Raw genomic sequence first — 14,551 nt, forward strand, 5'->3', positions numbered from 1 at the left:
GTAAATCGAAAGGACTTCATCTTTTCCCAAAACATATGGAATCACCATTATCTAAAAACAAAGATTTGGATATCTGCATTTATCACATCTATTTAATATTGCTTGTGTATAGTCAATTTGAATGAATGATGATGTGATATTTCGGTCTAAGATGTTATGGATACTATTACATAAAAAATGAGATATTATGGTCACTACATACCTCTTTGTGATCTTCATAAGTACATACTTGAATTTGAAACCCTGTCATAGTACCAAATTTGACAGAAATGACACTGCCTTTAGCATGAAGTAACAACATCTACAATAGGTTTCCATGCTTCAACTTGCTCTTTAGTCCAATTATCATTCCATTATAAGTATATCTGAAAATTGGATCATTTCACACACTCTCTCTCCACATGTTGACCTCGAGTATATTCACCATGCTACATATTCCACTGAGCTGTTTCAAATTGCAATACAACTTATTTCAATATCTAACAACGGAAGACTACCTTTGGCAATTAACCGAAAATTGATCATTATGATAAAAATACAATCTAAATTTGAATAATATCATAATCTAATTTCACATTTCAATTCAAATGCTAACAACTCAATAACACACCAACAAATTATAAAGTCATGGTTCAAGTCAAACCCTAAAGATTCAATTGAACGAATCTTATTTAACTATCTCCCAATTCAATGCAAATCCATTAATAATTTATGAATACGATAAAATACAATCTTAATCCACAGTTACATAATTTCTGGTTAATTCAATTCAATTACATAATTTATTAATTTCATAGTTACAAGTCATAATCCCCAATTACATAATTTCATGGTAGGAATTCAAATCCATTTCAAAAAATTTGAATTTCATAAGATACAAACCTAATCCCCAAATCTATTATTTTTGGTAATATTTCTTATCAACTTCTACTTAACCTTAAACCCAATTCAATAATTTATGTATGAAATGTAAGAGCTTATTGATTTTGGGAAAATATACATATTGGGATGGATATGAACTTGTTAAAGGAGGCTACAACATGGAATCATTGCTTTGAACCAATACGAATTGCACAAATATTTACTCTGAAAGCTCAACATCAAACAAAACACAGTAACAAAAATGTGTAGGAGTGAAGCGGTTGAATACGAATTTGGGATTTACATAATAGGTCAAATTTGGGAGAATGATGTAGAAGGAGTTCGAAGAGCATATTGGTGAAATTTAGGGATTTAGAGTTTTGAATAACAATTTCGAATTCTTCAATTGAGAAGTTGGGAGAAGGATGAGGAAGAAGAAGAGCGAAGAAGAAAAATCAATCAGATTTCTATTAGGAGAGTGGTGCAGAAGGAGTTCAAAGAAAATGTAGGTGGAATTTAGGGTTTTAGATTGGGAAATTGAAAGAAGAAGAAGAAGAAGAAAAACAAATATTATTTCAGTTTAAAAAAATTACAATCAAATAAAAGTTATTTTTAATTTGTAAAATATTATTAAGTAAATGGGGACTGAAATGCAATAATTAAAAGTTCTTTTTTACAAATGGGCCACTGTAAAATTACTCTACAATAAAAGCTTGTGGCTTAAAGTTCATTAAAGTGACTTCTTTCGAGGAATTAATTGTGTGACTTTAGTCCCCTAAGAAAAATCGCATGAAAACATCAGGGGCTAATAATAAAAGAATGAGAAAAATTGCATGACAACATCAAGGGCACTAAATCGCATCCCTTAAACCCTTACATTCAAGAGAAAAGCAAATTAAAGTATCCTGCACAGCCTTGCTCTTTGTTTTTGTTCCCCCAAATCCCATTCCTTAAACCCTTACACTCTCGCTCCACAACAACCATGGCGAGTCAGATCTTGTGTCGACTCTTCCCCAAAACCCTAACCTTAACTGCTATCTACTCTCGCTCCCTCTCCACAGCCTCCTCAACTCGCGACGTCCTCCTCCCCCCTTCCTCCCGCGCTCTCTCAACTCACGACGTCCTCCTTCCCCCTTCCTCCCGCTCTCTCTCAACTCGGGCCACCATAGGACCTAGCCCTAACTGTTCCGCCCTTAAGTTGCGTAATGGCTGCGATTACTACCAGCACCTCGTTGTTATGCAGCACCACATATTGGCTTCTTCAGACGCCTCTTAAAAGGTGAACCCACCTGGGAGGCAATCGTCCATAGTTATGTCAAAATACTGGCTGACCTTGTCGGAAGGTTTACTCACTTCTTCCTTTCATTTATTTTCCAACATCTTTCCTGTCTATTTTTTCTTTTTATTCAATTCCACGTAACTAATAATCTGTGTTTTGAGCCAGTGAAGATGAAGCGAGGATGATGGTATATAAAATTCACATAAATTCAACAAACACCAAATATGGATTTGGGACACTTCTATCCCAAGACATTTTTCACAGAGTTGAAGGTTCTTGTATAATCATCAGGGTTATCATTTTCTTTTAACTTCTGTATACACATAAGGGTTTCAATTTGTTTATTTCTTTTTCTAATTTCAGCACTTCCCAGGGTTGTTATGATACTTCCTGATTAGAATATAGGTAATGTTTCTTATCATACTATTAATTTAATATTTAGGTTAGATACCTTCAACTGTCTGCTTTCTTGACTTTTCTGTTTAATCTCACCAGATCCGATGCAACCTCATCTTCATCATTTTCGTCACCGAGTGTTTTAGAGACTCACCTAACATGGGAGGAGCTGCTGGACAGATGCTGCTTCAGATTCTTGTGGGATGTGGCCAAGGCACTATGATTTATTTATATTATGCTTACGGATATTGCATGTCGTGCAAGTGTCTTGGTTTTATTGTTTAGTATAAACACTTTTAAGTGTCTAAGTATATCAAAAATATCAATCTCACACTTCAGTCAATTATTTGTGAGAATTTCATAATCACCAGAGCTTTTCTTTTCTGATATTTGTTTGGCATAATGTTAATGACTTGTGTTTTTAGGTGAAGCCCGTTAGAATTCTTCTTGTGTTTTATACATAGAAAGACAGTTAGCTTTTCATGAATCATTAGTACTTTTAAAAAGCATTCACAATCAATGACTTGAAAATTCCAGTAATGAAAGTCCAAATCCCATTAAACCAGCAGTCAGTCCCTGAACTTATTTCCAAAGATGAAATTTGGCACAAGGGCACTAAAACATGCCAATAGAGAATTTGACATGAGTATAACCATCCAAGCCATTAAGGAGAAGTAAAGAAAACCATCAATGTCTTTCCTTAATCCTACTAGCCAATAGTGAATAAAAGACCAACCATTTGTAGGAAAGGAAAAGGAAGAAACACAAGTGTATTTGCTAACACATATAAAGAAACTCTATAAGCTCCAGTTTAAGTATTTCTCATAAAAATTTTCTCTTCCAATAGGTAAACTTTTTGTTGTTATTTGACGATAACAAAAAATGTAAGGCTGCTTGAAAGCAAAGAAGTCACTTGTTTGGAATGCTACTTGATTGGCATGATAAGTTTTTGGTTTCTAACCTATATATGTGATCTTGTGCATGAGATGGGATTGAATTGAAATTGTCAGAGAAGATATCATGTATTGTATTAAGTAATGTGAATTAATATCCTGAATCTATTATTAACTTCTAATTATGAATCCTATAGTTTTAATTCTGTATGATTTTGATGCTCCACTACTATGAATTGCTTCAACATGAAGTACATGTTTCTAATTTTGGAATATCGATCATGTGATGCAATTTATGTTTGAAATAAATACTTCATATTTATAAGAATTAAGAAGTGCTTCAAAAACAAATCAGTTCAACAAACTTTGTATTTATTAGAGTTAAATGTGGTATTGCTTTTTTACTGATAAATATTCACTTAAGATAGTGATGTGTTAAGATAACTTCAAAGGAATGCGTCAAGGATTTTTTCGCAATGCCTCTATGTAATCTGCATATGATCAATGTTGATTATTATCTTCTTGGATTTTGTTGCAGCCTTTTCCAAACCTGGTCAGACACGTGACGTGACCTCAGGTATGGGAGTAGAAGCTTTTCTCCATCAATTGGCATATCATATATGGAGCTTCCATGCATTTTGGTTCAAAAGAGTTATTTGCTTCTATCCTGAACTTTTGATTTCAGTATCTATGAAAACTGTTAAGGAATAACTTCACTATGTACTTATGTAATTTATGTGATATGGGATTAGGTCAATTAGCTAGTTGAAGAATGTTAATGGCAATTTGATATTGTTGTCTGGATGACATTGAGATACATAATTTATTGTCAGTATGCTATTTGGTGTGTTTCATGTGCATTGTTTTTTTTTTCTTTCGCACTCTGGTTCCTAGGGGAAAGGGGCCCTAGTAATCCAGAGCTTGTACCGAGAGGTACGGGCACTGGCCAAGCATTGTTCCCACCTAGGAGTCGAACCTGGTATTTCTCGGATTACGTCCTTAGCAGGAGCTCCTTTACCACTGAAGCCCAAGTGCCTGGTTTTTTAATTGGTGCAATTATACACTTCCATCTATTGCACAACTCTGTAGTTGGATCTGGAATCATTTCACGTAACTGGAAAATGACATGCTATATGAGGACTATCCAGCTAGATCCTCAATTGGTGGTGTGTATCTCTCAAAGGTGCATAATCCTCAATTGTGTCAATGCTCCTAGTAACTCCCCTCAACAAATGGTATTATGAGCCATTGGTGCGAGAATGAGACTCACTCACTTGTATTGAAAAGTCCAGGAAGTGGTGTCTCGTTGCACGGTGTCAACGACGGTACAAGTGTGAGGGTGAGTATTGAGGACTCACTTGAGGGGTTACAAGGTGTCAACGACTTAAAGAGGTTGCAAGGTGTCAACGACGGTACAAGTGTGAGGGGAGCATTATGGACTCACACTTGAGGGAAATTTTAGAATAATAATGCAAGTGTGAGTAAGTGAAGAAATAGTCCCACATTGGATATGATTGTGGTGAGTTAAGCAATTATAAGTGAGAGAACCCACTCACATATCACCTTAAGGTTTTGGGTGAATAAGTGGTGTGTCTCTCACAAATGTGTCTAGTCCTACACTATGTATCAGCGCTCCATACTGAAAAACTCCCCCAACAAATTGAAGTACAAGTATGTTTAGGTCTTCTTTATACATCTGGTTATTTTCTAAATTTTAGGCTGGATATCTTCTAGCCTATGATATCATCAATAATGTTGGAATTACACCTAAAATTTGGAGAATTCTAAAATAAATCTTGATGAACAAAAATCAATTCTTCTTATTGATTTTACCTCTTGTTCTTCACTCTTCATTCGAGTAAATCAATCACACCTTGGTTGCAAGATGATTCCATTGCACAATGATTATGAGAGAAGGAAAGAAAAAGATGAATTGGAGAAGAAAAAAGAATTATGAGAGAAGGAAAGAAAAATATGACTCCTCATGTTGGTGCTCCTGTTGCCGCACACACACATGCTCTAGTATGGTGATAATTGTAGATTCATCGCCACTTGAATCAATACCAGAGTTGTTTCCATAAGTCGTGCCATGACTAGTTCAAGAATTTTGTTGCCATTATAACATGCTCAAACATTTTTCATGCAAGAATATATTAATAACATACTAAATCACTAATAGCATTAATAGATTTCAATTGTGAAGAAATAATAGCATGAAATACATATGATGATAATAACATGAAGTCACTATAAACATATAGATTGAAGCACACATGGGTTAACAATGAAATTTTTGGAAGTGAACAAACATGAAATGTATCGTACATCGAATATATTACGTAATTTTTTGGAACATAAAAATACAATCAAATACAAGAGACAAGGATACACAACACATTATGTAAAAAAACTTAGGAACAAAGAGATAAGTGAAACGATATTACCTCACTTGATGAATAACGAATGATGTACTCACTTGAAATGGAACTTTTTAACGAAATTTGAAACAAATGTAAAGAGTGTCTCTATACCTTTTGACGTCAACATCCTTACCACTTTCATCTTTGTCTAAGTTCCCATTAGTGGGGTTTGCTTGGTGTTTTAGAATTTCTTCTAGCTTTTTTTTTTTGCCAATAGTTAATCTACTGGGCTTGCTTTGTCTATTTTTAATTTAGTATTCCCAAATCCATTTTTCTATTATATAACTTTTTTGCTTGCTATGACAAATTGAACATCTGGTTGCAAACTTGAAATAATTGTTAATAAGTTTAGAAAGGAAATTTTGGTGTTATCTTTTTCAAAATGTGCCTTATATTTAAGTAGACAAAGTGAACTGAGTAATTTATTTCTGAGTAGTTCAAATATGAAACATAAATCACTCTAGCAAAAATTATATTTTGTTTATTTGTATAGATTAATGATCTATGTCATATCTTATTAGCATTTGAGTTATATAATATTAGATATTCTTTCATATTCAAGATAGAAGAAGTCTCTTTATATCCCATTCATTGATATGATTTCAATAATTACATGAAGTTGCAAGAAAGCCATATGTTTATGTCTTCTATTGTATTTTGGTTGTTTTATTCTTGGTAGGAGATTATGGATAAGTTTTTTTAACAGAAAATTACTATCGAAAGAACAAAACTCTATTTCTTAACAGCAATATATTCAGTGTAATTTGAAAGAATTTCCATTAGATCTTGGAAAAGGCCTAAAATGGTAGCATATCATCCAAATGATCAAGAAATAATATGCAAATTATATTTACAAAGAGGACATTGCCAACCTATTCAACACAATTTATCCTAAAGACGAATTGGAAATTTAATGAGAAAATTTTGTTCTTCATGGTTTAAAATTTTTGGAAATTTGTTAGACTACAATATAGATAACGAAAGATGTTGCATTTTTTAATGTTGTTATCTTTTTAGATTCGATTTTTCAAAGCAATCGGGTGATGATACATTTATAATAGAGGGATTCACAAGTTGGAATAAAAAATCTAATTGCACTTATAACATTACTTAGAAGGAATGTGAAGATTTGATGAATCAAAATTAACATATTAAAGTTGTGACATATAAACAATCTGAACAAACTCGTGACTTGTATAGAAGGTGGTTAATGACTTCACTTGATTGTCTTTATTATCTATTGAAGAAAGGGTTAGCTTTTCATAGTCATGATGAATCAATAGAATCTTCTAATCAAACAAACTTCCTTAAAGTTAAAATGCTTAGATGGTATATTGACAAAAAAACGTGACACGAATTGTATTAGAAAATGCTCCAGAAAATATAAAAAAACTTCTTCATCTATTTAAAGAGATATGATTAAAGCAGGTGCTTTGAAAATTACTAAAGCAATTATTAATGACCTTGGGGATGAGTTATTTTCTATTCTTATTGAAGAATCCAAGGATATATATCTAATTAGGAGCAAATTATTGTTGTATTGTGTTGTTTTAACAAATGCAGAATTATTGTTGAATGGTTTTTGGGTATATTGCTCCTGTTAAAACTCAAACATCCATATCACTGAAAATGTCCATAGATAATTTGTTATGCAAAAATAGACTTATTACTTCAAGAATTCGAGGAAAAGGTTATGATGGGGCTAGCAACATGCAATGAGAAGTTTTTTGTCTTAATAATTTGATATTAAAGAAAAGTCCATGTGCATTTTATGTATATTATTTTTCTCATCAATTGTAACTTACATTGGTTTCTATTACTAAAGATCACCTTCAAGTCTTCTCTCTTTTTCGCTTAATATTCATTTTAATAAATGTTGTTGGGAGATCTTGCAAAAGGAGTGACATGATACATGAAATACAACTAATTAAGGTCCGAGATACATTGGAAAATGGAGAAATCGTTCCTGAAAAAGATTTGAATAAGGAAACTAGTCTCAAGCGACTTATTGATACTCGTTGGAGTTCTCACTATGCTACTTTTGTGAATTTGATACCGATGTATAATTCTATTACAGGTGTTCTTAAAATGTTGAAAGAAGATGTTATCCGCCAAATATGCAAGCGGCGAAGCAAATGGCCTTTTGCTTTTAATGGATAATTTTGATTTTGCAATCACTTTCCATTTGATGAAAAATGTCTTAGGTATTTTAAATGAATTGTCGCGAGCATTGCAAAATATAGAACAAGACATCGTGCTATGAACTTGATTAACATCACAAAGAAAAGATTACAAAATCTAAAAGATGATGGGCGGGAACCTTTATTAAAGGAGGTAAGTTTATTTTGCATTGAGCATGATATTCATATTTCGAATATGGATGACATATTCTTTCGTGTTAAATCAAAATGTGGAGGTAATGTTCATTCTATCACAATAAGGAATCCTTGTAGCATTGAATTATTTTATACTATTGTGGACATGCAACTTCAAGAGCTCAAGAATCGTTTTAATGAGAGAGATAGTCAATTGATCATTTGTATGGCTTCTTTGTGCCCAAGTAACTTGTTCTCTACTTTTGGCAAGGCAAAATTGATTGAGTTTGCAAAGTTTTGTCTAGTAAATTTTATCTAACTAATTTGGTGATGCTTGATAATCAACTTGAGACTTTCATCATTAATATGCGTATGAGTGTTGAATTCTCATATTTGAAAGGAATAAATTATCTTTTAAAAAAATTGTTGAAATTAAAAGGCATATTATTTAACCATTCCTCTATAAGCTTTTGAAGTTAGCATTAATTTTGTCAGACACCACAACAACGGTTAAACGGTCATTTTGTGCTATGAAGATTTTTGAAGACTGATTGTGTAGTTGAATAGGGAATGTTTAGAAGTCTTACTAGTAAAAAAAATTGAATTATCCCGCCGAATGCATTGCATAGGGGATGCATGTAGACTAATTAGTAAGGTTATATGTTTAAAAAAGTTCAAAAAAATAACACGCCCCCTAGAGTGTTTTTTTCATACTCAATCACTATACACTGAAAATACAATTTAAACTAGCAATGGACCCGTGCGTTCGCACGGGTCACGTAAAATCGAAATAAATATTAAATAAATATTATATAGTTATAGTAAAAAAAAGATATTAATTTATACGAAGTCATACAAATATTAATTTAATTTATCAAGTTGTAGTAGTTGTTATGAGTATATAGAGTTGGTAATTGCTATTAAACTAAATATATGGTGAAAAACAGGTTTGGCCCGTTAGACATGGTTAGAATTTTTATAATTACTTATAATTTTAATTTTACAATTTCTTTTAACAAATATTATAAAATAAAATATATTATACACAAAAAAATATATTGGTTTAATAATATGATTAGATTTAATAAATTGAACATATGATCTCTAATATCGGTTAAAAAACACATGTTATAGTAATTGAGAAGTCATTAAACATATGATCTCTAATATTGTTCAACTTAAGTAAATATTTTGTCGGCCCGTCAAAAAAATAGGTTCGGCTCGTCGGGCATGCCTATAATTTTTAAATTTTCCAGTATTGTAAATTTATGGATACTATTGATATTAAATGATTTTATCATCTAATAGAAAAATAAATTTAAAGACAGTTAACTTTTATATTGAATCTATGACAAATCTTGAACAAATAACAATTGTTGAAAAACTTAAAAGAATTTTTTTTTAAAAAATGGAATGTGATAAATAAAATATTTATAACTTAATTCCGTTTATACAAATAATTGTATGAACATTTAAAAATATTTATAACTTTTTTCTGTTTATAAAAATATTTGTAACTTATTCTCGTTTCACAAAAATAATTGTATTAGCAGTTGACTTATTTCCATTTCTAAAAATATTTAGAACTTATTCCCGTTTCACAAAAATAATTGTATTTGTAACTTATTCCGGTTTTTACAATTGAATTAATTAATATTTTAAATGCATCCCGTAAAATTAAATATGAGTATTCTTGATTAAATAATAATTAAAAATCAAATGAACCAATTAAAAATGCATTATTTACAAATGATATATCTATTTTTGTTTGTTGTGCTAATAAATAAATATGCATTATTTACAAATGAATAATAATGTTGGAATGAATTTTAAAAACCGCAATTGAAAAAAACAAATTTTTTCTCCAAAACAATTAAAATGAAAATCATAAAATATACTTAAAATATTTCGAAAATCTTAAATAATAATGTGTTATGAATGTTTCATGAAGCAAAATCAATTTTCTTATTATCATAGTAAAACTTCTTCTATTTTCAGCATTATGGGACTCCCTATATTTAATCTAATTGAAAATTATTTATCAAAATTTAAAAACATGTTTTTATCATATATTCAAAAATACAAAAGCTATTATAAAAAAATTTATTTATTTTTGAGTAATTTTGTTAATTAATATTTATTGTACTTGTGGTCATATATCTAAAATAACTTAAACATTAATAAATTAATGTCAATTAAAATGTAATTAATTTCATTTATTGAGATCTTAAATTTAGTTTATTAGTCTATTCTACTTACGTATTCAATTTTTTTTATTATAGTATTAAAATGAAAATATTAATTTTAATTAAATGAGCTATCATGACTAATAAGTATCTTAATCTTTAAAAATATATACTTCATTGAGCACAAATTTGAGAATGAATGTGATATTTTGAGGTTCCAACACTACAAAAAGAATGATTAAATATTTTTATTTTTAAGGAGATAAGATAAATATGAATACCAATAATACATGCGCTTTTGGAATGGTGTAAAACATTATTGGGAAATCTCATTTTATTTAATACACATTAAATAATTTATTTTCACAGTAATTATCAAAATATGACTATAAAGTATATTAAAATAACTGTTTTATTAGCATAATTAGAATATTAAATTACACATTTATAACTATAATGGAAATTCAAACAATTGCTCTTGTCTATTATTACCCACCAATGGATAAAATCGTAATAATAACTTACTAAAATTTCACAAATTCTAAGAAGAAAAAAATACAACTTTTGATTATTACTTAGTAGTAATACTTATGGATGTTATTTACTTAAATATTTGTTAGACTAAATCAAAATACAACATGAAATATTAAGTGTAAAGAATACTTTAAATAAGGTTTCCTATATTTCCCTTATTTATCCGAATCACTTTTAACTCTTTTTCTTTTCAATAAATGTAATTTAATTATTAATTATGATAAATATTATTATAATTTAATTATTGAAAAACATTAATTTAATTGAGGCAAAAAGTAAATTATTATTGAATTATATACTAAACAAATTTTATAAACAAAATGGTCACGAAGCAAAAAAATAACAAATGATTTAACATATTAGTATCTTTGTAAAATAGAATTATCAATAAATATTTTGCACAATTTTTATGTTTTGAAGCAATCAAAATTATTTCAGTAACAATGGTAATATAACATCATTTAGGTACCAACATAAAAACCAATGCACTGCAGTTAACTTTTTGTGGGATTTGAAATCAAGTAAAATAACATTAAACTTGATAATGTCTTTTTTTCTTTACATGATATAACTATAAAATTCAACCTTATTTGTTCACAAAATAAGGAGGTCAATCTAAAATATATAAATACAGTATAATAGTGTGTTTTGAATATTTTAAAAACATGTATTCGTACATTGATCTGAAACACATTCATTGGAGACATTAAAGAATTTCGAAGCTCCTTTACTGGTAGTTGAAGAGAGACGGGAAGAAAGAAATCAAATGATCTATAAGATTTCACCAAAATTAAGATATTAGAAACATAATAAAAGTGACACCATTATAAAGCTAATATATTAGTATCAAGAATACTTGTTTTAAAGTAACATGCACTTGATAATATATTGAACCAACCACCCAATGCTCTTTCAATTTAAAGATGACAAAAACTTCATACCTGCAACAAAGAAGAATAATTAAACAGGAGAGTGAAAGAGCCAAGATGACATAACATGTATTATCTAATTTGCTATTGAGATCTTAAACTAAGATGACCCAAAAACAGAAGTAACGAATGAGATATCAATATCATCAAAAACAATGAAATAGTAATATTGCAAGCATGAAAAAGGATGAACAATGAAGAAGACAAAAAGCATCAAAATAGAAAAACAGAAAACAAATGAAGTAATAAGATCTTAGGTGATGCCAATTGCATGAAAACTAATTTTTTTTGCAAAGATTAGACATACTTGTGTTCTAAAAAAACATCAACGCAATGAGATAGGAATATTTTAAACATGAGGGGATAACACGCCATCAAAATTCTCATTTTCAGGTTAGGCTCTGTGTGCCCCACTGCCCCTCGCCAGTTCTACAAAAGAACTGAAATATACACATGCCATATAAAAAATTTCCAATTTGAGATCATTCCCTTCAAAACTGAAAGAACTGAAAAGGATCTCAAGATTCCAAGGTGACAACGTAACCAGCCACTTACACCATAAATAACTTTCTTTATACATACTTTATTATACTTGATAAACAGAATATCCCAACTACAAATTTCGGCAGTTCCATAATACAATTATAAAAGCTATTAATACTAAAGATAACTTCAATATAAATAAAACAAGATTGAATAACATTATCAATCACGAAAGATAAAACCCAATAGCTAGATTCATAAGTATATACAAGATGTAGTCTGCAACATATTCAATTGACCACTTGTGCATCACTTTTACCTCCCAAGATATGGTCATTGCCGAATGTAACCGACCTCAGATTAGCTAGCAAGGCATCACGGCCAGACAAAACCACTTGAAAAAAGCCATCCACCTCCTTTGCAAGAAGATCTAGTCCTTGAGAGAAATTCTCCGTTACGCTGCCTAATCTCTCAACAGTTTTTGCATGTGATTCTTTCTCAATTGTATGTACAACACCTTGGACAATAGGGTATAATTCCCTCACAGACAAATCAATGGCTTCCAGCTCATTCAATACAGTAAAGTTCCCACTTGAAAATCTATTTCTAATCTCTTCATTAACAAGATTCTGCAGACCTTTAAAAGCTGGAGCCCAGTAATAAACATCGGCCACATCCATATCCATCAAGTTCTTTGTAGAGCCTGAAAAAGCAGTAGCAAACACACTGCACACAAATACTGTCAGCGCCTTTACTCCATATATAGCTTCCATCAAAACCTTACCTTTTGCTGACTTTTTAACCTTTGGCATATCAGATGACTCAACCAGATTATCCAAAATGCTGCCACATTTTTCGATTCTAGGATTTTTAGAACTCATATGCTGCCTCCAACCATCAAGTGAAGAGCGTGCGCGGAAAAGCTGATCGGACGAGGAGGAGCCTAAATGGTGCATCGTGCACTGAAGTAAAATCTGACCATGGCTTAGACGTGACAACTCGGAGCTAAATGCATTGCATATATCCAGCAACTTCACACTAATGTCCAAGTACACGTCAATCCATTTCTCATCCCAATGAGTCACGGGAAGCTCAAGGTCTGTCATGAGGGTTTTAATGTCATTGTGACTTTCACAAAGTGCCTGCATAGCTGAAGTCATCCAAGACAAGCTGACGACTTCATCCTTGCTTTTAGGAATAAGCTTTTTCAGTCTCTCTTCCAAATTTTCTTCAAAAGCACGTAACACTGCCACTAGTTGCGGAGATAACTTAGTGCCTTTAGATGATATCATCCGGAAAGGATTTCCAAAGGGGAAAGGATCCTGTGGAAGACTCATTTAGATGCTAAACTACAAAAAGAAAGATAAGAAAGTAAATACGACAGTGCTAAATAATTAAAGACCATTATTCGTCACACAAAGAGCAAACAGTATTAATGAAAATCAATGGAAGGAAAAAAAAAAATCTACATGTATGGTTTATTCGAGCCCTGAGTTTTAGAATAACTATGTCCGAATAATTGAGTAAAAAAACTATGTCTGTATAAAAACTATGCCATAACTAGCCTTATTGGTCAGTATATACATCATTTAATTTCCCTTCTTAATTACTCCATTACTATAGCATCAACGGTGACAGCATAACTACAGCCACAACACAAACATAGTTTAAAACCTCGGTTTGACCAACAAAACCTAAACATCCAGCTACTGATGGTAAGTTAAGCAAAAGTTTTCATTTTAGCTCCACCCATCATAATGTTGAAAATCCACAAGTAAATTACAAATTAATAGCCACATAAATAAACCTTTGAACCCCATCAACTATGTTAGATACAAAACCGATCAAAACTAAAGAATGAATAGATTTACAAAATTTCACTAAAAGACAGAATGAAAGAACGAACCTGGAATGGATCGGATTAGAAGATAATCTAGTAGGGTTAGAGGTTTGGTTTGTTGTTGTTTTGTTTTTTTTTTGCCTCCGAGAGAGTTAGAAGATTGTGCTCTATTGTAATAAAAAATAAAAACAAGAATACAATGTATTTATATTTATTAAAGGTGTCAGGTGTCAAGTTGGTCAAAACGTGTTTTAATACCGTTAGCGTGCCTATTACTTAATTTTTTTTCCTTAAAATATAACACGTGTTTTTTAAAATAAAAGTATATAAGACTTGTCTTGACCAAAGAAAAATATAAGACCTTGTTTTTTACTTTTTATATAAATCTTAGGAAGGGATTGCGCAATATCGTTTG

General features: G+C 30.8%; 1 protein-coding gene and 1 long non-coding RNA gene across 3 annotated transcripts; one reads left to right on the forward strand and one right to left on the reverse strand.

Annotated features, from left to right (window-relative positions):
- The first annotated feature begins 1,717 nt into the window (after nt 1–1,717).
- On the forward strand, nt 1,718–3,550 carry LOC131612114 (uncharacterized). Its single transcript, XR_009287283.1, has 4 exons — nt 1,718–2,204; nt 2,306–2,412; nt 2,504–2,545; nt 2,636–3,550. It is a non-coding gene; the product is annotated as an uncharacterized LOC131612114 (long non-coding RNA).
- Nucleotides 3,551–12,345: 8,795 nt separating this feature from the next.
- LOC131612115 (protein BPS1, chloroplastic-like) lies at nt 12,346–14,299 on the reverse strand. Of its 2 annotated transcripts, none has more exons than XM_058883935.1 (2): nt 14,203–14,299; nt 12,346–13,645 (listed from the first exon to the last, which is right to left on the reverse strand). In XM_058883935.1, exon 2 carries the CDS (start codon nt 13,631–13,633, stop codon nt 12,587–12,589), a length of 1,047 nt encoding a protein of 348 aa, XP_058739918.1. In that variant the 5' UTR covers nt 13,634–13,645; nt 14,203–14,299; the 3' UTR covers nt 12,346–12,586. The 2 variants fall into 2 exon arrangements, with proteins under 2 accessions (XP_058739918.1, XP_058739919.1); XM_058883936.1 differs by having other exon boundaries at nt 12,346–13,618; nt 14,203–14,285.
- Nucleotides 14,300–14,551: the final 252 nt, after the last annotated feature.

The sequence above is a fragment of the Vicia villosa genome, linkage group LG6 (assembly GCF_029867415.1).
Source record: "Vicia villosa cultivar HV-30 ecotype Madison, WI linkage group LG6, Vvil1.0, whole genome shotgun sequence".
In the NCBI taxonomy this organism is placed as follows: Eukaryota; Viridiplantae; Streptophyta; class Magnoliopsida; order Fabales; family Fabaceae; genus Vicia; species Vicia villosa.